The sequence below is a fragment of the Argiope bruennichi genome, chromosome 7, assembly GCF_947563725.1.
Source record: "Argiope bruennichi chromosome 7, qqArgBrue1.1, whole genome shotgun sequence".
NCBI lineage: Eukaryota > Metazoa > Arthropoda > Arachnida > Araneae > Araneidae > Argiope > Argiope bruennichi.
The window spans coordinates 116,101,916-116,126,837 of record NC_079157.1 but is presented as its reverse complement, the minus strand read 5'-3'; the positions used below and the strand labels follow the sequence as shown (position 1 = coordinate 116,126,837).

At 25.4% G+C, this 24,922-nt stretch overlaps 1 protein-coding gene across 5 annotated transcripts; it reads left to right on the top strand.

Moving 5' to 3' along the window:
• The first annotated feature begins 299 nt into the window (after nt 1–299).
• On the top strand, nt 300–23,284 carry LOC129976022 (nuclear transcription factor Y subunit alpha-like). 5 transcript variants are annotated; one of them, XM_056089356.1, is made up of 11 exons: nt 300–585; nt 4,867–5,060; nt 7,632–7,733; nt 7,831–7,881; nt 9,220–9,328; nt 12,249–12,385; nt 13,705–13,881; nt 16,185–16,373; nt 18,370–18,449; nt 18,553–18,642; nt 21,816–23,284. In XM_056089356.1, the coding sequence occupies exons 2-10, from the start codon at nt 4,884–4,886 to the stop codon at nt 18,626–18,628; spliced, it is 1,098 nt and encodes a 365-aa protein (XP_055945331.1). In that variant the 5' UTR covers nt 300–585; nt 4,867–4,883; the 3' UTR covers nt 18,629–18,642; nt 21,816–23,284. The 5 variants fall into 5 exon arrangements, with proteins under 5 accessions (XP_055945331.1, XP_055945329.1, XP_055945333.1 ...); XM_056089354.1 differs by having other exon boundaries at nt 21,807–23,284; XM_056089355.1 differs by lacking the exon at nt 300–585 and adding an exon at nt 936–1,015 and having other exon boundaries at nt 21,807–23,284.
• Nucleotides 23,285–24,922: the final 1,638 nt, after the last annotated feature.

Genomic DNA, 24,922 nt, shown 5'->3' with positions numbered 1-24,922 from the left:
GACTTTGTCTGTACAATTTGCGAACTCTCTATCAGCTCTAGTGCAAAAATATAAAATACTTTTCTGTAAATTTTAAGAGAGAAATGCATCCTCAGTTGTTAAATTACTTTTTTAAAGTCCACTTTTCGAGTTAAAGGATTTTTCTATCAGTCATTAATGATAATAATACTGATGCTACGGAGCAGCGATCAATCTACAGTCGTTTCTATCGGCGAAAGCAGGAACTAAAGACGCCGCTTTCCGATCATGCGCTGTCGTCCATCATTGAGTCTCTTCTCTTGTGGCTGTGTATATTCTCTTTCATTTATTGTGCATTCGTGGAATACTTGTTCTTGTAAAATATTTTAATGTAATCAATTATTGAATTTTTTTCGCATAACATTATTCATAATATTGCGGCCTTTTCATTACTTACTTTTTAGTCGTACTAGTCATTAAGAAATGTGTGGTCAGATCAGCTCCTGAAAGGACAGATTCGGCACCAATAAAGGCCAAGCTAGTTGTTTTTATGACCGGTGATTCGTTCACCATTGGATGTAAATTTCCATAGCCAATCAAGAAAGGACCAACTACGCTTCTACCAATGTAAGTTCGTAACTCTCTTTGATTTCGTTCGCTGAAAAGTTATCCAACGAGCCGCTTAATTTGAGTTCTGTTGAAAGGTTCAAATTAAATCATTATAAAAATATTTAATAACGTCATTTTCCGGAAGTTAATGCATTTGCTTAAATACTCAAAGAAAATGGCGTACACTTACTGAATACGGAAAATAGTTGTTGCTTTACTTCGCTCTACTTGAGCTGCAAACTCAATTGTTTTATTTTGATATATTGAGGATCATATTTATCAATTGTATTGACTTCTTTTTTTAATTTCTTGTGTTGCAAGATTATAATTTTAGATTGTGAATAAAGTTTTTGATTGGAATGTGATGAAATTATTATATGTAGGTCATGAACACGTTAGTTAGTAGGACTAAAATTGACAGATCTGAACTGATATACCTTTGCAAAATGTACGAAAGTTCTTAATTTTTAATTTTTTAAATTCTATTTTTAGATTTTATATCGACAGATGGGCTTAATTTTATCTATTTGTTGATAATCAACTTTCCAGTATTTTTTTTCTCCTCCTAATGCTAGAGGTTCAAAAATGTATTTGCCATTTTTGAATATGAAATTTTGAAATAAATTTAAAATTCAATTATGCTCTCTTTAAACATAAATTTAATGGTAGCGCAAATACATTATATTTATATAAAGCCAGTGGGGATGTATTTAAATTCTAATTTTGGGTCATTCAGTTAAGTTTTTCAAATTTATTTATATTAATGATAATTATTGAATTAATAATATAGGATTATTTATGCATGCTTAATTCTGTATGAGTAACTACCAAAAAGCATTTGATGAAGTGTGTAGTTAATAGCATAAAATGCCTTTAATATTTTAGCACTGTAGCTTATTTAAATTCTGCTAAGTTAAAATGAATGATCTGAATTCACATCATATAGTTATAAATTTTTTTTGTTATAAACTATGTCAGATGGGTGCAGTGTTCAGAATGAAAGGGAACACATTATTGCATGTACATTTTATTCATTTAGTATATTTCAAGTAAGCATACATTTCAAATAGTAAAATTTATTATTCTTAATAGCTCTGCATTTTTCATGTAAAGATTTTAATTAGAAATGGAATGATTATATATATATATAAAATGGTTAATTTTTTTCAAAAGCTTTTTCTTCTTAATGCACATGCATTTTTAAGGGCAGTTTTCTTTTATTTATGTATACTTACATTTTGTTTTAAATATTACAGTTTGAGAAATAGACCAAAAGAAAAATAAGCTTAAGTGTTCAATGAAATCTGAAAAATGTTGTGGGTAATTTCTCATGTATTTAAAATTATTCATTTATGTTAAAATTATGAAATGTGGCATTTTATTTTAAGTTTCATTAAGAAATCATTTGAGTTCTGTATGTTTCAATTCAAATATATTTTTATCAGAAGTTTATTTTTTATAATAATGTTGTTACAATATAGTAAAACTATGCCTCAGAATGTGCAACATTCAACTGCAAATAATGAGACACAGTGTTCCAATGTATATTAATCCCAATAAACATTAAATACTTGAAATAAAAGTTATACTTTTTAATTCTAATGATATGTAACGTGTATAATAGATCAAAAAGCACTTTAAAATCTTAAATCGCATGATATCGCAGCATATCTGGATACTTGTTCTCAAAATGAAAATTGTGTATCACTGTATCTATCTTCCCCTATGTGTGAAGTATTAGGTTTGTATAGACAAGGAAGTTTGTTTTAATCTGTTAGATATTCAAAAGCAAAAAAAAAAAAAAAAAAAAAAATCCAGTTTACATTTTTTACATGTTTTATCTAATCAAAAAGAATATTTCAGAATTAATTGAAAAAGTGGATATCCAAAATTTTAAATTATTGTAGATAATGTTTTAAAGAACTTTGTAAAATTTTAAAATAAAACTGGAATTTTGTACTTTGTTTTAGCATTTTTTAGATACCCTGGATATCATAGAATGAATCATACTATTAATGAAGAAGATGGATATTTTAAAATCTAGCAATGGACATGCCATATGCATATAACTTTTTGAATAAATCTTTTTTCCTGATTAGGTGTTTTTTTAAAATCCAATTTCTGGTTAGTCTTGAAATCAAACAGTTTTCTGAGGAAACTATAGTATAAATGCAAATTATCCTAGAACAGAATCCTAGAATTATTCAGAGTTATGACATAAACAGATATTAGAAATATTTTAAATGCTTGATTTAAATAACCTGAAAAAATGAAATGCTAATTGTTTAAGCTGATATGCAATTGTATACTTCTTGGCATGGATGTTTAGAGAGCCTTGTTTGTGTCATTTAGTTTTTGGAAGATTCAATTACTAATGCTAGTTATTGGAACTATAAAGAGACATTTTAAAGTGTTTTATGCAGTTGTTAACATACTATAAAACTGTGGGTGCTTAGGCAATGTAAAATTTTGGGGCTCCTTTCCCTTTTCCAAGTCAGATAAATGTTTTCTGTTGATCCATTTAATTGGGGTAATAAAGGTTTAAATTCTAGCCATTGTCCAAGAGAGTTAATTTTAATCTTATATTTAAAAAAAAAATAATTTAAAAGGAATTTTAACCAAACTGTTATAAAATATTTTTGATTCAATTACTCTACCTTTCCTAGTTGTTAGTTTGTATTGGGTACTGCAGTTGCAGTACCCAATACAAACTAACTTGCAGTTATTATTTTTTTTATCATTCATTTAATAATCTTATCAAATTTCACAAAATTTTAAGAATAATCTAAATGCATTGTTAGTCACTTGGATTGTGAGGTGAAATTATAACATTCAGTTAAAAAAGTAGCCTTAAAATTTTAATGGAATGCCAACAGATGGCATGGTAACATTTTAAAAGGGTGTGAAGAGAATAATTAAAACTTAACTTGTGTTAGTTAAGAAATGTTCAAAATAAAAAGGGATAGAATAATGAGGTGAATGTAACATGAAAATGGTGAGTTTGCATTTGAGTGTAGGGACTTTATGGTGCATGTTACAAAATATGATCCAATTTCTTAAATTCCACATACATACATACATATACATACAATCATAGTATCTTTTTTAAAAATAAGAAATATAAAGCCCAGCTAAAATTCTTATTAATATCATAATAATATAGGGATATTTTAACCAAAATATGCAAGCTTAATAGTTATGGGGAGGTAATGAATAAGGAGAGAGCTTGCAGCTGTAATATCGTGAAATATTTATTTTGTGTTATGATTTCACTTTGTGTAATACCAGAAAATGTGATCAGACTATAACCGTCAATAACTATTTAAGTGATGTATTGAGTCCAAAGTGAAATTTTTTGCAAGTAACCTTTTTAAAAACATAAAATAAGTCATGTATATTTCAACAAAAGCTGGATTCATGTTGCAAATATATCTAAAATTGGTATTAAAATTCATATTTTACGAAATGCTACAGAACACAGATCATGGTTAATCTAAACAATGAAACTTCTTAATCAAAAATAATCTGGTAATAATATACTGTTATGAGAACATAAATTTGTGATTATACTATCCATGTGATTCAAAAAGAACTTGTATGAATCCTTGAAAAGATTCAAAATTATTGTAACAAAAATAAATGAAAATCGTGATGTCTTTTTTTTTTTTTTTTTTTTTGCAACAACTATTCTTGTAAAATTTCTTTACGAAAGTTGTATTTTTCTGATTACGTTCCCTTTGATATATAGTTTTATGCAGTTACTCTAATAACAAATCAGGTTATGAACTTTAACTCTGAATTTCTTTTTATTATTTCTTTTTCTGAATTTCTTCTTTACTCTATGGTGAAATTTATGAAAATGCTTGTTATTTCAATATATCTCAGTATTTTTTTTAGTGGACACTTATCCAAATGCAATTCGTGCACTATTCTTTCATAGAAACATAATTGGTGGCAGTTTTCAAAATCCTGTTAAAGTTCTGAAAATTTGATATTGCTCCTCTTTTCCTCACCTTAAAAAAAATGTAGAATTATACTAAAAAAAAAAATAGTTGAAAATAAAATAATCATTGAAAATAAAACAATAGTTTTTAAAAACTATTGTGCAACATGATATTGATTTCTCTTCCAGATATGTATTTTCATTTCTAGACTATAATTATTTGCAGGAATTGCTTATAAAAGGTATAATTTAAAAAAAGAATTTGTCTTTTCTTGAATATTTGTTAAATATCATCTATTTTATTAAAAAAAAAGGTATTTTTAAAGAATTCTTTGTAATCATCATATATATTTCAGATAATTAACATAATAAAATGATGGAGCAGTTTCAAGTAGTAACGAGTGGTGGTGCCGTTGCATCGCAAGCTGCTTCCCATGTAGCAGTTTCAGGCGGAAATGGAAATGCAGAACAAGTAGCCGTCATGCAAGGTCTGCAGTCTGCTGTTCAAGTATCTGGAGCACAAGTTGCACAATTATCTCCACAGCCACAGGTAAGCATTTTCCCATTAATCCTCAGGCATGAATGTTTTTGCAAATTTCAGCATTTTTGAAATTAAATGTTATTTTTCTTGAGATTGAATAATTTTCTTTTCATTTAATAATTTTACAATATTATTAGTATTGCAATAACTTTACTATGCATTTATTTTTTGTTCAATTTATCTGTTTTTTTTTACTTCCAGGTTTTTGGTGCAATTTATTATTTTATGAAGCTTAGCATTTATTTAGTTTTTCAGCCTATGTTATTTCTAAATATTGCCTAATGCATATTCACTAATATCTAGCATCTAAATTAACTTTAGATGTATGAAATTAAAATAGGACTGCAGTATTTTGTAACACAAATTCGAGAGTATAGTCTGAAAAACATAAGAATTCTGCCATATACACACACACTTTATTTGATGATATCCTGTATTTTTTTGGAATACTCCTATATATAAATATATATATTTTTGGGAATGCAGTATTAAAAATAGAACATTCTCAGGATAAAATTATTTTCATTTCTTTCATTAATTAAACATTAATTATTTAATTTTTTAGACCCTTTATTAAAGTCTTGTTTATTCTTCAGCATTTATAGGTAAAATTTGAAATAATTATAGAATGACAAAAGTGATAGCTGCCAAATGACTAATCAACTGTTAATGGCTGTGTGGTGTAAATGTGAGCAAGAAAGTGAATACATTTTTAATATTAACATAGCATCATTAATATACCATTAATAAAGGTAAAAACTAAACCAATTTTTTTCTCCAGGCACTAATAATTGTAAAGATTGAAATAAAGTTTAAGCATTGAAAGGTAAACAGGAGGTAATTAAATAAAATTATTTAATTTATCTATAATACTTTCATTCAAAAGGAATGGCAAGCTATAAATGAAATTTTTTTTTCTTCTAAACTTAGAAATATAGTTTTTAAAATTTAAAAGAATTAGCTATTACTTAGATGTTTTGAAAACTTTTTGAAATTCTACCATGTATTTAATAGTATTTGCCAATAAAATTTGAAGGAAATTTATCTGGTGGTTTAAATTTCTATGACATAAAATTATTTGTATATTTAATTTTTATTCATGTTGATTATTTCTTGAAAAGTCATTGAATGCATTTTATTATAATAATTTTACAAAATATCAGTTTTTCCATAAGAATCTTTACTGCTTGGCAGTTTGTAAATTTTGACTCCATAAATAACAAGGAAGCAGTTCTAAATGTCTTTTTTAATAGTTAGAATAAATTATATTTGCAAATACTTTATACTAGAAAGTGAGAATACTAAAAGTTTTTTTTTTTTTTTTTTTTTAAGATGAAATTTAAAAAGATGAATTCTCATATTCTTTGCCAGATTAAGCCTTTTAAGGATCCTTAAACAATATAAATCTTGCGTTCCCTTTCCTATTCCAAACTTTGAAAACCAAATATTATTTTAATATTTATATAAGTAATTTTAAGTACCAAATTTTGAGAAGCTTAAACAACAAAATGCTTAATGGCTGATTATTTTCTAAAAAATTCATTTCAGTAAATTGTGGATTAAAAAAAAAAATTACACAACTGAAATTTGATAATTTTAAACATAATATTTTTCTAGTTCACTCTAAATAATATTTAATAATATGATAGGATAACATTGAAAATTTTAAAGAAAATTGTAAATAAATTTATTTAGAATTGATTTTATACCGTATAAAACCTACAAATGGTAATTAATTAGGAATGTTACTGTCACAGTGTTCAAAAATTAAACAGTACTTCATTTTAATTTGAATAAGTTTGATTGAATAACCTTTTTGATAAATGACATTAAATGAAAGCTCAAAATTAAATAATGAACAATTTTGTTAAAAAAATAACTTGAGGGCTTATGGTCTCTCAGCAATTGCCTACTTTGTCTATTTAATAATCTGACCCTATTCATTGCAATAAATAGTGATTTTAATGAGATTACTTTTTATGAATAGTTCAGCTTTACTTGGCTTTAAATCAATATTTTTGAATAGGAAAATTCAAAATATTAAATTTTTTTTCGTTATATGACTTAAAAGTTTTGTGTTAAAATAATAAATCTGATTGAACATCTTTTTTTTAAAAAATGACAGAATAATTTATTTCTAATATTTTTTTTAATAAAAGGATATTAATAATAGCTTGTAAATGTTTTTTTTATGCTTCATATTACATAATTTAAAAATTTATTGAAATACATGACATATTGCCAAATATTTTGAACATCTTCGAATGCTGGTGTTTGACAAGTTTTCAAGCTTGCATATCCTTTTATCTTGCTGAAATAAGGACTTCAGAAATTTGTGAGTTGCAAGTTGAATAAAATAATACCAATTGGTTCATCAGCTCTTTTGATGTTTTTGTTTCGTCTTATTTCCTATTTTGTAAATTTTATTATTAAATTCAGTTATGATTAATAAATTTATTGCCAGTGCAATTTAGTTTTAAAGACAGCTATATTGAACTGATTGTGCTCCTCTATCCCATATATCAAAAATTTTATTTGATTTTCATGATATAAAATCATTAAGGAAAATTATTCTTGTAGGTATTACAAGTTTCACAAGGGGGCCAACCAATTATGGTTCAAGGTCTTCAACAAGGTCATGCTATTCAAATTCAAGGCCAGACTGGCCAACAAGTACAACAAGTAAAAATTTGAGAATATTTCTTAAATAGTTTAAAATTTAATCTCTTAGGTATATTAAAAAAATCTTAATTTAAATTTTTTTAACCATATTTTTTAGATTCAAGTTATTCCTATTGGCCAGCTATCTGGTGCACAAGGTCAACAACAGGTAATGAAGTGAATCCTTTTACTCATAAATTCTTTTATTATTTATTTTGTGTAAACAAATTTTAAGTGATTGTCTTATGATCAAAGGTATATTTTATTGTCTAAGACTTTTGAAGCATATATGGATAATTTTTCTGTTAACATAACAGTTACTAATAATACTAAATGTGTCAAACTTATAAAATATTAAATGTTGCCAAATGGTTTTTGCCAACTTAAAACCATAAAGGTACTGTACTTGCTTCTCATTTTAATACATTAATTTCGAATTGCAAGCGTGGCATTCAAACTTATTAGATGACACCTTAACTATCTCTTAATAATAATAGAGAAAGGAATATATAATTAGATGGTTCTTTACAGTTAAACAGTAAGTGTTGTAATCCACAGTCATGCAGCAAACAATAGTTAAGAAGTGTATTTTGTACAAATTTTTGTCTAAATACTTGTGGATTACATCTAATTATGAGTTGTCCATTTAATATATAATGAGCAATTTATTTGAAAAGTTATTGTTTTAAATAAACTATTTAGAATTTTTAAAAAAATTTAGTTTTTAAACAATAATTTAGATTTTTTTTCTTTTCACAATTGAATATTTTGTATTGTTTATTTTTTAGGAACGTATAAAATTCAGTTTAAAATCTGTCAAAATGAGCTTAAATTTGAGTAATTACTTGATTTAAATTAACATTTATTATATGTTAGTTGAAAAGTTTTAAGTACAATAAATGCGATCTGGAAAATTTTTGCAAACATAAGTTTGTATAGTTCTGAGTTTTTTTTTTTTGTATTTCGGAGCTTTTGAGTAATGCAGTAGAAATTACACGAATCTGTTGTAAACTTCGTATTCTTTTTGAAAAACTTAAAGGAAATTATTTTTATAAGTATAAAACATATTTCATTACACACAACTATATGCTATGTGGACCAAGGTGCTTCTGCAATTCACATTAATTATTTAGTTTAAAATATTTGCAATTCCTGGAAATTCTTTTAACTAAGTTATTTCCCAAATGTGCCTTCTATATGGTATTATTGCTCTTAATATTTTTATATAGTGCAGACATACTGGCCTCTCATTTTAGAGATATAAACATCTATGGAAAAAGGATATTTTGTGGCAGCAATTGTGCTTGATGATAACTGTTGTTGAGTTGATAGTATAAATTTAAATAGTTAATGATATAACTATCAAAAATAGAATAAAAGTGTATTTGAAGAATGATAAAGTGAGCCTTTTATATAAAATTAAGGTAATTAACTTTTAAAAATATATTTTTATGGAAGCCCCAATTGCTTATTTTCTGTTAAAAATTTATTATTGCCTATTTTTTAGATAATTATACAGCAACCAGGACAAGGACAAATAATTCAAACTCCAGATGGTCAAACTTTAGTCTATCAGCCTGTAATGGAAGGATCAAATTTCATACAGACTCAAGGAGGTAGATTAAAATTTTTTAAAAATGTATTATAACTCTTAATTTTTTGATATTTTGGGATGTTTTTTTCCCCAGGAAAATGGATATTTATCCAAAAGATCGTAATATTATGTCGTTTCTTCAGCTGTTCACCTTATTACTTGAAGCGTTGACTATCTTATTTAATTTAAAATATTTCTTTTAAAATTTGCTCTATTTTGGAGATATAAATTGTTTGCATTTATTTCAACTTGGCAATAACGCAAGAAATTTGTTTATATTGGAAATGTTGTAATAATAGCTGAAAAATTGACATAATATTTAAATCCATTTTTGTTTCTCAATAACTTATATCTAAATGAATATTTTTTTTCTTCTGATTTTAAGATATGAAATCATTGTCATTATAAATAGATTATTAGAGAGTGTTATGAGAATATATTGCATTTTAATATTTCATTTAAACATCTTGTTATTACTGAAGTTAAAGCAAATGGAATACCTTTTAAGTATTTAACTTCAAGTACTTAAACTGTAGAACTTTCATTAAGATATTATCTAAAATGAACATGTATATAAAAAAAAAGTGTAAAATTTTTAACTGTTTAAAATTGCTTTCCAAAGTAGAAAAACATTTAATTACCTTCAGTTTTCAGTTCAGTTGAAAAATAAATAAATATATAGTTTCTGATAGTAAAAAATATTATACCAATCCAGCTATTATAGAATATATTATTTTTTAAAGAAATGCAAAAAAGAAAAAAAAAAAAAAAAAAAAAAAAAAGGGAAGGAAAAAAAAGAAAAAGAAAAAGGCATATGTGGAATTGTTTATTTAAGTTAACAAATAAGCATATTTAAATGATTTAAATATGTGACTTTACAATTTTTAATATTTTTTTTAGTTCATCACAACATTATTTTAGCTTGACATAAAAGTAATTTGTTTATGTATTTCTATTTTAATTCACAACAATATCTTGCTTGTAAATAATGATTATAATGATATAATTACTCTTCATTATCAGTTTGAAATTCTTGTTACACATGATTTATAAATAGTCATAATATTTGATGGCAAACAAGTATTTTTCTATACTCCCCAGCTGTGTTTTATATTTCATCAATTTTCTTTATATTAAAAGTTATTTTTAATGAAATTAACATAGCTGGAAAGTTTATAGTTTTTGAATCAAAAGATCAAAGATGTTCAGATGCCTAATGACATTTATTTACATACCAAATCTCTGGTATGAAATATCTTGTAATGCAATGTATCAAAGTGTCTGTGTTCTTTTAGATGTTTCTTGCATGTTTATGCATTGATAATAATTACTATACTTCTATTTCATGCTGTATGACGGTAGAATTTCAAATATCAAATTTTCATTTCAATTTTATTTTACTTCAATAAATTTCATATTTTTTGCTTGTATATATTCTTATTTCATATATATTTACCATTCACTTCTTAATCTTATTTTCCTGTTGTGTATTTGATATTCAGTCTTACTAATGGTATCACTTTTATCATGCTAGATTCTGTAGGAGAACATGGGTAGGGGAGTAAGTTAATGCAAATTCAATCAATTTATTGAGCCAACATATTTTTGCTGGAGATAATATTTATTTGCTGAGCAAATTTAGCATTACCAAGTTTCACATAGAAAATAAATATTTAATTTGCTTGAGTTTTGCAATAAATAAAATGAAAAAAAAAAAAAAAAAAGACCCAAATATTTAACACAAAAAAGTTTTTGAAAATGTAACTAAAAAAGAAGTGTCATTAAAAAAATTTAAGAAATGTTCTTATTAAAATATAAAAAGAACATTATTGCTATTTCAACATTAGTAAGAAATTGGTTGGAGACTCGTATGTGTAACCTATTTTCTCAAAATACCTTAAAATAAAGTAAATTGAAGTAATATTTATCTTCAGGCATAAAAATTGAAAAGCAATTAAGAAATGTTAAGCATTAAAAATTTTTATCTCTGTCTAATCTGTTTCTACTTGAATTTATAATGATTTTCAGATTTTATAAATTATTTTATTCATAAAAAATAAAATATTTTTTTATAAATAAATTAGGAATGAATGATTTGGGATGGAACAGTATTAAGAATGAATGCTTTTTTGTGTAGTTCTTGCTGTGATAGATTATTAACTTATGAAATTCAATGTTAGCATATTACCCATATTTTTTCATCTATTTTGTCAAACATAAAAAGTTTCATGTCATAAAATCATCTTGAGAGTTTATTGATACATTAATAAATAAAATAATTATGTTTGATTGCTTACTAGTATAAATTTTAAAATAATAACATTAAAAGAATTATGATATGCTAATAGAAATGGATTCCATTTGATTATTTAACTATCCTGTTAGAATTAGAGTTGATAGTCTTTTTCTATTGTAAAGAAGCTTGGAAAATGCTTTAAGAATACAGTTTATCAGTGCACTAAAACAAGAATGTAACTGAAACAGATATAGTTTATATTAGTATGCAACTGATTATGGTGTAATTGATCCCTATATAAAATGTTTGAGTTTGCTAATAGACTACTTTAAAATGATATAGAATATCAGGGGTTTGATATTTAGGAACTTAACTTTGTAGCATTTATTGTGTATTTATTTTTACTTAAAAAAAGAGTATGTTAATGCAAAAGATTGATTTCTTTTTAAATTTCCCTTTTTGCAATTAATTCTGCCCTACTTTTTTTTATTCTAAGAAATAATTGTTTAAATGCTAATGATCAAATTCCATTATGAAATATGTTTTTTGTTCTTAGCTACAATAGACTATATTATATGACTTTGATATATGTTTATTACTTATGGGCACAATCTGATGAAATGTTATGTTCTTATGTTGTTATTTTCCAATTTTTTTGCTGTTGTTAAAATTTTGTTTTTAAAGTAATCTTCTGGTTTTATTTCAGGTATTATACAGATACCATCAGTTACGGTTGCTGCTCCTGCTCCACAAGTTGTTCAAACAACCACAACCACTGCTGCTAGTCCTACCCCACAGACAATCACAATACCTTCAAATGTTCCACCTGCTAATATTGTTATGGTATTCTGCCTTGATTTTCACCTATTTCTTTACCTGTTTAAATTGCCTTTTCATGACATCCATTTTTCTAATAATGAGTAAAAAGGGGGGAAAATTTTACAATTTTATATGCAATTTTTTTTTTGTTACAAAACTTGATTTGAAAAAGCTTTTATTATTTTTGCAGTTTGTAATGAATTTAATTTTTGTGGTTTAATACCTTTAGTAATTTGTATTAATTTTTTTAATGAGCTAATTTACAACATATTAAGTAAACTAGAATAAGATTGAATTGGTAAAGTTTCAATTATTTGATTCCATTTGTGAAAAAATAAAACATTCTCAATACTTAGCTGTAAAAATTAAAAGAAAAAAAGTTGTGTAAATGAGTAATATAGCAATTAAACTTTAAAATTAGCTTGGAGAAAAATGATTAAATTTCTCCATTCTGTTTTATTTTTTTTTCCAGTCTGTTCTTAACTCATCTTTTTTGTTTTTCAAAAATATCTAAAGTATACCGCTAACCAGAAATGTGTGAAAGTATTCTAAAAATTCTTTACTTTGATGTTGCAAGTTTGATTTCTTCCCATGATTATATTCCTTGTTTAAAAGGCAAATAAAAGTGTTTGCTTATTTTCTTATTCATTTGAAATGTTCAATTTTTGTGTTTAGAAGATGTAAATTTCATAATCTTTTAAAATTAATTACTGACTTGCTAACATATTTACATTACATGAACATTTATAATTTTTGTTTGATTTATATTCTTTTCCTTAAAATTAGTTTATTTCCTTTATTTTTACTTGCTTTTAAAACATTTATTCTGAAAATTATTTGCTAATTTATATACTAGGTAAAAATATGTTCATCTACAAATATAAAAACTTCTTAGGGAAATGAAACATTTTTAGTTTTTTATTGTAAATTATTTTTTATTTTTATTTTGTGAGGCACAATATTTTGCATTTTCTTTTCTCTGAGCAGGAGTGGAAAACAAATGGATAATCTTAAATACACAGATATTGGAAATGCAATTAAGGAAAATTAATGGCTTAAACTTATTTTTTTACCACTATTATTAGTTTTCATTATGCATTAACTTTTGCTTTTTCAGAAAAAGGTTAGTGAAATCATTATTGTCAGCAAGTTTGGGTTGTATAAAAATATCTTTACGCTTTAAATAGAGACATATAAATACTTTGTTATCAAGCTGTTAATATATTTTGAAAAATTAAATAAATAATAATAAATAAAAAAAATATTCATTCTTTTTTAATGAAAATTCTTAAAATTACAATAACAAAATTGCATTTCCATTTATTTAAAATACTTATTTGCAGCAAGTTGTTCCTGGTAATGGTGGTATTCAAGCAGTTCAAAGGATACCTCTCCCAGGTGCTGAGCTGTTAGAAGAAGAACCTTTGTATGTTAATGCTAAGCAGTATCATAGAATTTTAAAAAGAAGACAAGCTCGAGCAAAACTAGAAGCTGAAGGAAGAATACCTAAAGAACGACGGGTAATCATTAGTTTTGTTTTAATAATTTTAAGTGCCCCTCCTCCCCTTCCCCTTTCAATACTGAAAAAGGCTATCTGTCTAATTTTAGGATTAACCATAAGCCTTGATCAATGTTTAAAGTTAAATGCAATTGCCTAATATGATTTTGTAATCTCAAAATATCTGACTAAACAAATTTTTTTCTTATAAATAAAATTGTTATAAAATTAATTAAAAATTATCAAAATGCATCAAATTATTCAATTTAATTAATTTTTCATTTGTTATTGAATATTGAGTCATTGTTTTTTTTAAAAAAAGAACATATCACATTTGAGCATATTATGTTAGAAAAATCAAATGAAAAATGAAAATGAAATATTCATAATTAATGTATAATAGCTTTTGAGCATTACACAAGCTATCATAATTCTTCTGAAATATAGATTATATACATTCCTTTTTAATAAATTGTTTAAAGAAATTCGATCAATTGATTTTTCAATGTTTATAAGGACCTTGTTAGCTAATGAACTTTGAATATATATATTTTTTGTGGTATTCCCAAGAAAGATGTCACTCTATTCTCTAATAATGTTCTGTCTAGGAACTGTTGATTTTTTTGGCAATTTTTTCTAATTTTAAGTCACATGGAAAGTATAAGATTTTTTTTTTGATTTTTTTTTATGTGCTTGATGATAAATTTTCATTTATGAATCTTCATTGCAAATTGAAGATATTAAAAATTTCAATTAGAAAAACGTTTGAGAATGTTTGTATTAAATGAGCCAGTTCTCAATGAGGATTTTTTATTCCTTGCAATTGCTACACTGAGAGATAGATCACAGTTCATATTTTTGAGGGAAATGTTTTACACCATTGCTAGCAAGAAAACTTAATTTTCTATTTTGGTGAAATCTGAATTATAATCAAACTCAGAAGAATTTATTTTTTAAAAATTTTATCAATTTCAGTCATATTTGATAACCATTTTTTACCTCCTTCTATATTCTGAATATTTTCAAGATAAAAAAAAAAAAAAAGGCCTGTGTTAGAAGGTTAAGTTAATTTTGTAAAGTTACTCTTAGGTTATTTTGACACTAGTATCAAGAATTGTCAGCATTATACATTTTTGATGTTTCAAGTTTTTGATTATTTTTTATATTAATCTTTAATAAATAATAATAATAAAAAACTCTCTTAACAAATTTCTTTTTAAAATTAGTATATGTTTGTTTATAAATTTTAAAAGATAATATATTTCTAAGCCAAAGTATGGTTTTAAACTTTATCGTCATGCTAAAAAAGAAAATATATGAATTGCTCAAAGGATTAATTGTATGCCAAGCATTTTTAGATTATAAAATTTACTTTTCTTACCATTTCAAACATTATATTTTAGAATGATTATTGTTGGGATTTACTATTTGCGTATTTAAGTTATTCTAAAGTTAATATCTTAAAATTTTATCCATTTTCTAAAAAAAAGAATTTGATGTAATTGGGGGGGGGGAGATATGGCTTTTGTTGGAGATTTTGTCTTCTCCCTTTTTTTTTTCTTTTTTTTTTTAATTGCACCATGTCAATGCTTTAGATTGTTTCATTTATTAAAGGTCTTTTACTTAAACTTTTTTATTTATGAATTCTTGTACAAAAATAAATGAAATGACAATTACTTGCGAATGAATGAAACTATATTGCCAACAAAAGTGACTGTCATATTTTGACTTTTTCAAAGTTTGTGACATATTAAAATCCCATTACATCAATGTCAAATAAAAAAATATTATTTGTAAAAGATCACTTACTATTTACATTCTTTCAATTGCAAATTACTGAAGATTGGGATGATGGTACAATAGTGATATATCCCAAATCCATGTTCTAAACATTTCTAAATTTATTTCAAGTGATTTGGTGTATATTGCATTTTAAGAAATTTTGTTGAAAAATGTTGGGATGAGTTTGTATGAATTAATTAAAAAAACAGACATGACACATTACTTGACATAGTTTTCTTAATGAATTTAAGATAGCTAAACTTCTGTTATAATATTTTAATTAAATTTAAAGTTTGATAGTATTTTTAAATTACTTTGGCTATTAAAGTACAACATGATTGAAATTTTTTAAAACTGAGTACCCCCTTCTTTCATTATAATTTCTTTATAAGATAAAATTAAACCTTTGACAAACGCTAAAAATAAATACATTAAGCCACATAACATATTAAAATTTTACACTGTAAGAATAGTTAATGTTATAAAATAGCCAATTTTTGACAAAAAATATAATTTCTGAAGGATATTGTTTTAATTTTCCAGAAATATTTGCACGAATCCAGACATCGTCATGCGATGAATCGGGTTCGAGGTGAAGGTGGTCGTTTTCATTCAGGGTCTATGAAAGAGGAAATGATGATGCATTCAAAGCTATCAACAGATTCTCAGACAAATACGGATTCGGAAGGCTTAAGTGGCAATAATGGAATATCTGATTTGGCAGGTTTAGATGTAAGCAAGTTGTTCTTTTTATTTTCTTTCTTTCTTGTATTTGTTTGAAATATAAGTTTTCTTTATATGTTGAAATAGGATGGGCAGATTCATTAGAATAATTCAGAAACATTTACCTGACATTAAAAATAAACATTTCATAAATATTATATTTACATATTTTTTACATTTCTTTATTTATTTTCTATTGTCCACTACCCATTTTTAGTAATTCTTCAAGCAACCTAATCAGCCTTTTCTATGTATCATATTTATCAAAATAGGTTTATGTATTTTCATATATTATAATTTGCTATTCTATTTATTTCAAAAGTTAATTTCTATGACCGTGTAGTTATTTTGTTTGACTGCTTAGTGTATTCATGTTTTCCCAATTACAGTTGTATTATTCTTAGATCTGCCTGACATGAAAAGGGTTCTTTTTGTTATAGAGGGAGTGTATATTGTTTCATCCAACTGAAGCACTCAGAATAAAAATAACATCTTGCTTTGAATAGAATTGTTTTGTTTTTTATTTAATTAGTTGTAATCAATTTGGAAATTTTGAAAAAAATGTGTTATATTTGAAATTGCAATACCAATAATTGATATTACTTCTAAACTTATGTTATTCTTCAAGAAGAACTTTTTAAGCTTTCTTATACATTTAAGAAGATCATAAAATAAAATTCTAATTCATAATATTGTTGATTAGAAATGTAATTTGGAACCTGTAGGTCTTTGCATAATTGAGAGTTTGAACGTAAAATAATATTCACCCAGTTAACTTAATTATTTAGAGTTCTTGGAAGAAAGTCAAAATGAGAAATATAGGAAAGCTAAACTTTCTTCCATAACTTGACATTACTATTACTATATTAAATAGTATATTCAAAAATGTGTATTCTGAAGCTGTTGAAATTAAAATATTAAAATCAGCAATGAAATAATTTTTGTTGAATGTTATGAATTATATTTTTATAAAATTGTCTTTGGATTTCAATATAAATAAATGGGTTTAAATTTCCTAATTTTTATCTGATTGCTGCTTGCTTAAATAATTAAAAATTCAGGTTATTATTATAATGGCTGATTTCAGTAATATAAATGATTTATTATTACTGTGAAATTTCTCTGTAAATACCATATTGTTGAAGAAATTAATAGCAAGAAACAGTCTGCAAATTTTATAAAAAAATAATTTTAATTTATATTTATTAGCTTGAATAGCATTGCCCGGTATAATCAGTGGCGGCTCGTCAAATCAAAAACGAGCATTGCTGCAAAAGATATTAAAAATTCTCTTTAACTTTTATTAAGTCTACATTTTTACATGCAGCATCTGATTTTTAACATTTTTACTTTATGGAATATATAGGTGTAAATATCTGTTTATTCTACTAATTTTCCATTTAGAATAGATTGCTAATTTGAAAATTAATTTCAAAATATGTGTATTCCTCTAGAGAACAATAACCTGTTTTGGTAACTGATTTATAATGAGATAAACAAGATAAACATTTATAAGAATAAGCAGTAAATGTTTTTTCTATTAATTGCTAAGCAAAATGAAAAACTTTAGCAGTAACAAGTAATATATGATTTAGGAAAAGCTAAGGGGTAAAATAAAAATGGAAAGAAAGAGTGCTGGAATTATGCCAATTTTCTGGATATATTTTTTTTTAAATTGTGGAGGAGCTGCTTGGCTCTGCAGCTTCAATAACCTCATTTCTCCCTGTTTATATTTCATTTTGAAATATAAATAAAGATTATTTTGAGGTATAAATGATCTTTTTTTAGTAATTTTTAGCTATAGTCAGTATTAGTTTCAGCTTTTTGAATCCAAGTTGAAGTTTTGTAGAAAAACAATTAAATTTTTACAACCAAATTGGCTTTATAAATGTAGTTAACAATGGACTTATTTTTAAATCTGTAGGATCATAATCTGAACTAGGAAATGTTAAAAAATTGTGTGAATAAAAATGAATAAATAAATAAATTTTTGAAATAATTGCAGGGGGTGTTGCAGCTGTGCAGCCCCAATGGACAAGCCGCCACTGTGTGGAAAACTCAATTGCTGGGCATTGACAACAATCAGTATGTTACCAAATATTTTGCTTAAATTTTTAAAATTCAAATAAAACTATATATCCATCATCTACATATTCAAGTAATTAATTAAAATATTTTTGAAATCTAGTGGAATAATTACAAAGGTGCCACTGAGGTCAAAATCGAAATCTGGGAAACCTCAGAAGGTGGAAAGAAAACTTTAAAAGTTGATGGCAAGGTATGTCTCCTTTTTAATAATTATAATGTTTTTAATTTTTTTCTCAAAATTTTCATCAAATTTTGGGCAAAATTCATTTATATTTTAATAACAATTTTGATGTATTAAAATTTATTTGACTATTTTACTTTCTCGTATACAAAGTACAGAGGATATATTATATTTGTCAAATCATTCAAACATGAAATTTTGATGAATTTTTATGTTTTATGACTCTAAGTTCAAAAAATACATTTCTGGCATTGTCTGTCTGTCTGACAAAGATAACTTGAAAATGTTTTGAGTTATATGGATAAAATTTAGTATATGGTCTTAACATCAAATTTGTAGATTTTTATAAAATATTGAGCTAAACCCATTTCAAGGAAATCTGTTTGAATATGATTAACACATTTACTACAAAACAAAGAGAGCTGAATGGATAAAATTCAGTACTCATTTTTAAGGTTTATGGTGTAGACATCTATGAAATTTTAAGCTAAATCCTAGAAAGAATTGGCATTCTGTTGGTCTGTATTTTTAAAAACATGTAAACTTAATAACTCGAACATGCCATGACTTAATTCCATCAAATTTGATGTGTGATTTTGTAACCACAATTGTATATGTGTGTCAAATTCTTGTTTTAATCGATTGGGGAAAAGCACATCTAAAACACAAATTCAATTTTCAAATATTAATAACTGCATATCAAGGATTAATCCCCAAAAAAAAACTCCCTTAGGATCATAGGATAGATTCAGTAAAAATATTAAATTCACAGCAAAGTTTATGTTTTGTACTATTGTATGTCACTGTAATGCAAGGCACTCTCTGAAGATAACACTTTTATTAGAGTGACCACTTTTGCTGGTTCCTCTATTGTTTCGAAGTAATAACAAAATTGTTTTCTTGCAGGTATTTCAGTATTTTATCTACTTTAATAATTTATCTGTTATGTAATGAATCAATATTGAATTAAATCTTTCTCTTTCATCTTTTATTTCACATTTTAATTTTTAAGAGGTCATCTATATCTAATTATTAAATTGCAATTCCCAACTCTCAAATGGGATTTAATGCTTAAATCATTGCAATCGATAGAAGAACATATGAGATATTCTCTAGATATCATATTCACTTGATTCATTTCATTGAAATTTGACAGTAAATCCCTGAATAAAAGGTCTGATTGATCTATTTTATTTGTCTACTCATGTCTTTGTTTGGGGTCTGAATAAATTATTTTATAGAATCAGAATATATATAACAGCTGATTCAGTATTGTGTTTTGAAAAAATGAATCACAATTTTAAGTTAATCATTGTGTCTGCTTTAGGTCTATTTATCAACAAATAAAACTAGTATTTCTAGATCTATTATATTTTATGCTAAACATTTTGATGGTTATTTAGACTAGATGGACGATATTAATGAGCTAAAATATAATAGTTATAATAAAAAAAAATAATAGCAGAGATTAAAAATATAATAAGTTGCATAAATTTCTTTAATGAAAATACTTAACTTATTGATTTTCATTTCACTCTTTTGTGTGAAGAAATTTGTTTGTTATCTATATATGAAAATCAGTTATATTTTTTGTAACAAATTTGTAAAAAATATGAAATCTTAATTCCAGTTATTTTTTCATTTACAACATTTAAGTCATCAATGGAATTATAACAGGCATAACTGCAAAATTCTACATATCAAAATATGATAAGGTAATTTAATTTTGCATAAAATTGAACATACAATTTTGCCCTTTGCAGAATAATTAATATTGCAAATAATTCATGATTTGAATTTCACTTTTGATTCATTAATTTTTATTGATTTCTTTCCTTAGCAGCTTGAATCAAATATGTTTGCATAAGCAACATTTTCATTTTTACTCTCATATTATATGTACAAGGTGCAAGGAAATATATATTTTTGAAAATGGAAGAACATTTAAACAAATCAGTAGTTAATGAAATTGAAAGCTTTGTACTCATTTTTTTTGCGGGGGAGGGTAATGATTTAACTATATGGAAAAAATAATTTTTAAGGATGATTATAGTCACGATTTAGTCATTCATTTATTTATTTACTTTCTAAATTTGAAAATTCCTAGATTTTCAAAATCATACTCATTATGCATTTCAGAAATTAATTTTGTGATTTGTTTAGAACTTAACTGAAAATAAATAGTTAATTGTTGTACATCTTTAATAAGTTTAATCTTATTAAAGAATATAAGCAAATTTTTTAGAATAAATAATCTTTTTTACAAATTTGTTAGTAAAATTATTAGGAAGGAGTTTTGAGGTTGAGGTTTATATTTTTATGGCACAAGAGCCAGAATTGGCTTTGCTGCGCCAAGACACATGGTATGAATATATTACCATACAATTAAAAATTTTGTTTCCTCCAGGCTAAAAATTGATAAAAACATTTTGTTAAAAGCATTTATAAAAATATAAGGAGTTTTGAAACAACATATCAAATTTTTTATATCCCATAATTTTTCTCTTTTTGCAAACTAGCCGTGGTTTATCAACACTTGTGTATAATGTGTATATTTTAGTTTCTAATCTAATATATAAAGTTTTAAGTGAAAAATCATTATAGTTTTGATGATCACATTGAATCTTGAATCCTTAACAAAATCCTGAACAAAAATCTTGAATTTTAATAAATTTTGTAATTATTTTTAAAAATTAAGACTGACAAGATTAAATTTTGGGGAATAAAGTAATGAAGCAAAAATTAATTTTTATAAATTAAAAATAAATTATTCATCTTTATTTCACTAATGATATTATTTGAGTCTGGGAATAGGCATTACATTAATATTCTGAATTGTTTAACCTGTTGAAAAACTGTGATCACACGATTCTTCCTTCATGGCTCTTGTATCATATATATCTTTCACAGCTCATGATATATGTATTTTTCCACTGAAATAGGAAAAGCTTGTCTCATAACATGAACCATGAAAGTAGAATCGCATGATCATGGTCCTGAATAGGGTAAAATTATATCATAATTTTTTTAGTATTAATATTTTCTGATTTTTAAAAAAATTGAGTTTTGCTTATGGATACATATGTAGCTTTTTTTCAAAGGAAAATTTTTGTAATTTATTTTTACTGCTTCCTGATATTTAGCAATTTTATTTATTTATTTTTTAATTTCAGAATATCCAGAACGGTCGTATACTTACTGCAAATCTCTTGCCTGAGGAGTCAAATTGAGTGAAAGATCTTCCAAAATGTTGCTATGCCGAGTGTTTCAGAAAATTTATAGGAACACTTCACATGCAAGTTTTAATTAACTTTATATAACGATTGTGATTTTACCAACTTAGTACTGCATTATCGGATCTTGGTAAAGAGCTGATTGTCCAAAAGCAATATGAATTCCTTAAGACATACAGATTTATTTATTACTAACATTTTAATGCATGGGCATTTCTACACTTACTTGAATAACGAAGAAGCTATGCAATCTGTTTTTAAGACATAAGAAAAGTACTTTTTTGTATATTCCTAGCAATACAGGAGAAACATTTATTGCTTTACTCTCCCTGTGAAGTTGTTTTTAGTCTCATGCATTTAAGGACAAATATGCACTTAAGTGTGTGAACAAAACACTAAGTGTCATGGCTATATAGTTTCCAGAAGATTGTGCCTCTATGCATCTAAATGTGTAAAATATGTATGATTAAAAGTTGAACAGAAGTCTGCAAATATGACTGATTTTTTGCTCATTGCTTTTTGGCCTCTTTCTGTGTTTAAAATTTAGTGATATGAGTTTACTTATTTTGTGAATTAAATTTATGACTCTTTGAAGTAAATTTTGAATTTTTGTTGAGTTGATTTTTGATCTTCCGAGTGACCAGTTGTTTTGACTGGATAAGTTTAAGCTGTATGAATGAGCTTTAAAGTGGCCACACCAAGCTCTTTGATATGTAATTGATGCCTTAAGAATAATTTTAATCTTCGGAATTTTAGAAAATGTCCGAATAAAGGGAAGTGTTTCTGCCTTTAAACTGAACAATGAAACAATGAAAGCTAATTCAGCTGTTTAGAAGCTTAAACTTTTTCCGATTCATCAGTGGTCGATGTTTTTACGCACAAAATAGGCTTGAAATGTTCTTATTAATAAAGTTTCATGAATTAAGAAAACTTTTTTATACAAAAGGCAATTTATTATTTTCTATTTGTGTGTGAGCAATTTTTCGTGATTAATTACCATTTCAAGCTTTTTATATATTTAAAACATTAATAGTCTGAACTAGATTTATTCTTAACTATTTGTATCCAGTGCTTCCTTTTTGAAATGTTAGCCATGTTGTTACGAAGCATTAACATTATGCTGGGAATGTATTATGATTAATGACTTAAATATCAGTGTAAATGTTCTTTTTGTGATTCTGGATAGCTTATCACACTATCCTATAAAAAAAATCCATCCATCTTTTTGTAGATTCATCACAATCAGATTTATGATAAAAAAGCAATACAAAAACAGAACTTATGTTTTATGATATGACATGAAAATTAAATGAATAGATTATGATATTAATAATATCATTATTTAATTTCAAATTTTCTTCAAGTTTTGATTTAATGAAAAAATAAAAATGGCTTTTCTTGGTTATTGGAAGGAAAAAAAAAAAAAAAAAAAAAAAAAAAATCTTTTGGAAGCTTTGCATGCATCATCAACGTCAAAAAACAAACCGACCCTGAATAGGTTTTTTTTTAAGCTTTTTTTATTTTATTTTACTAATAATTTCTTTTCTTGTTCTGAAAATGTTTGAAGTATTTTATTGATGCAATTGAACAAATGAGTTAATTGCATAAGTAAAATTCTGTTGAGTTGAAAGAGTTTAAATATCATAATTACCAAATGGTTTTTATCTGCATTTGTGATGTATTCTTACTAATATTTATTTCTAATGATATGTATCATCTCTAAAGTTGCCTTATAAAATTATCGTCATTTTAGGATTGCCAGTACACCAATCAAAAAATAAAAATAATGCTGTTGAACCAAATAAGTTTTTGCTCTAATATGCCAATTGAAGTACTCCTTGAAAGATAACTGTATTGATAAAAAGGTAACATGTCTGCAAAATATTGTTTGAAATTTAGATTGATTTTTAACACACAATCAGCAGCTTTGTTAAGTATCAACCTAGATTTTTAAAAAATGAATGACAAGTATATAATTTTTTTGTATGATTTCTATACATTCGAAAATTACATATTTGCTGTTACATTAGTTCAATTTGCAGCTAACCAATAGTTATGACCTTTTCTGCAACATCTGTTATTCTAATAAAGTTGATGAACAAGAAGTGCTTCAAATTAGAGTTTCATGCAAATAGTTTTGATATATTTTTTAAAAAAATGGGTCATTATCATTCTTTTAAAATGATATATATATTGGTAACTACTTATTCTTGCACATTAGTTGCTCACCTTGTTATTAAAGAGTGCTAACATTTTGTAAAAAGCAATAATATGACTTGATATTAGTGTGCTCATTGCCTGTGCTAGCAATATTTTAGAAATACAGATAGTCTTTGTATTGCTTTGAAGTTTGAGTTTGTACAGATCATCATAAATGATGCTATAGTAGAAAATGTCCATTTTGTAGTTATGTGTTTTCAAGGGAGTTTCTTTAATTCCAAAATCTCAGTTTGTGAAGTAGTAGTCAGTTTTTTTTACACACTGTAAATGCAATATTCTGTACTGAATAATATTACCAATGAATTTAAAGTAATATGTTTGTTCTCAACATTTTGTGAATAAACTGTAAAGTGATAGCCTTCAACAGGTCCTTCCTGTCTTTTGTAGAGTGAAAATTTGTGTATTTATTGGTTTTTTTTCTTCCCGCTGTTGATTTTTCTATTGTGCTTAATTATTTAATTTTGTGTAATTTAATTATATTTATAGAAATACTCTCTAGCTAAAATTCGAGCTCAAAATTTTTTGATTTCACTGATTCTAATGTTAAAAATTTGCATAACATACAAAATAGAGTTAAATTCTGTATAAGAAGTACATGACTTAGTGCATAAATATTATTTAATGCAGTAAGTTTGTGAACCTCTGTATAATTACTAAATTTGTACAAACATATGTGTTTCTTCTAATTAAATTCAAAAATAGCTAGCTGTTAACCCTTGTGCTTCTAACTTAGCCATGCAAGATGTATACTAATGGGCCAGTTTTTTTTTTTTTTTTCAACTGAGGAATTCAGAATCTAAAGCAAGGGCTTCTTAGTGATAATTTGCTTTACATCC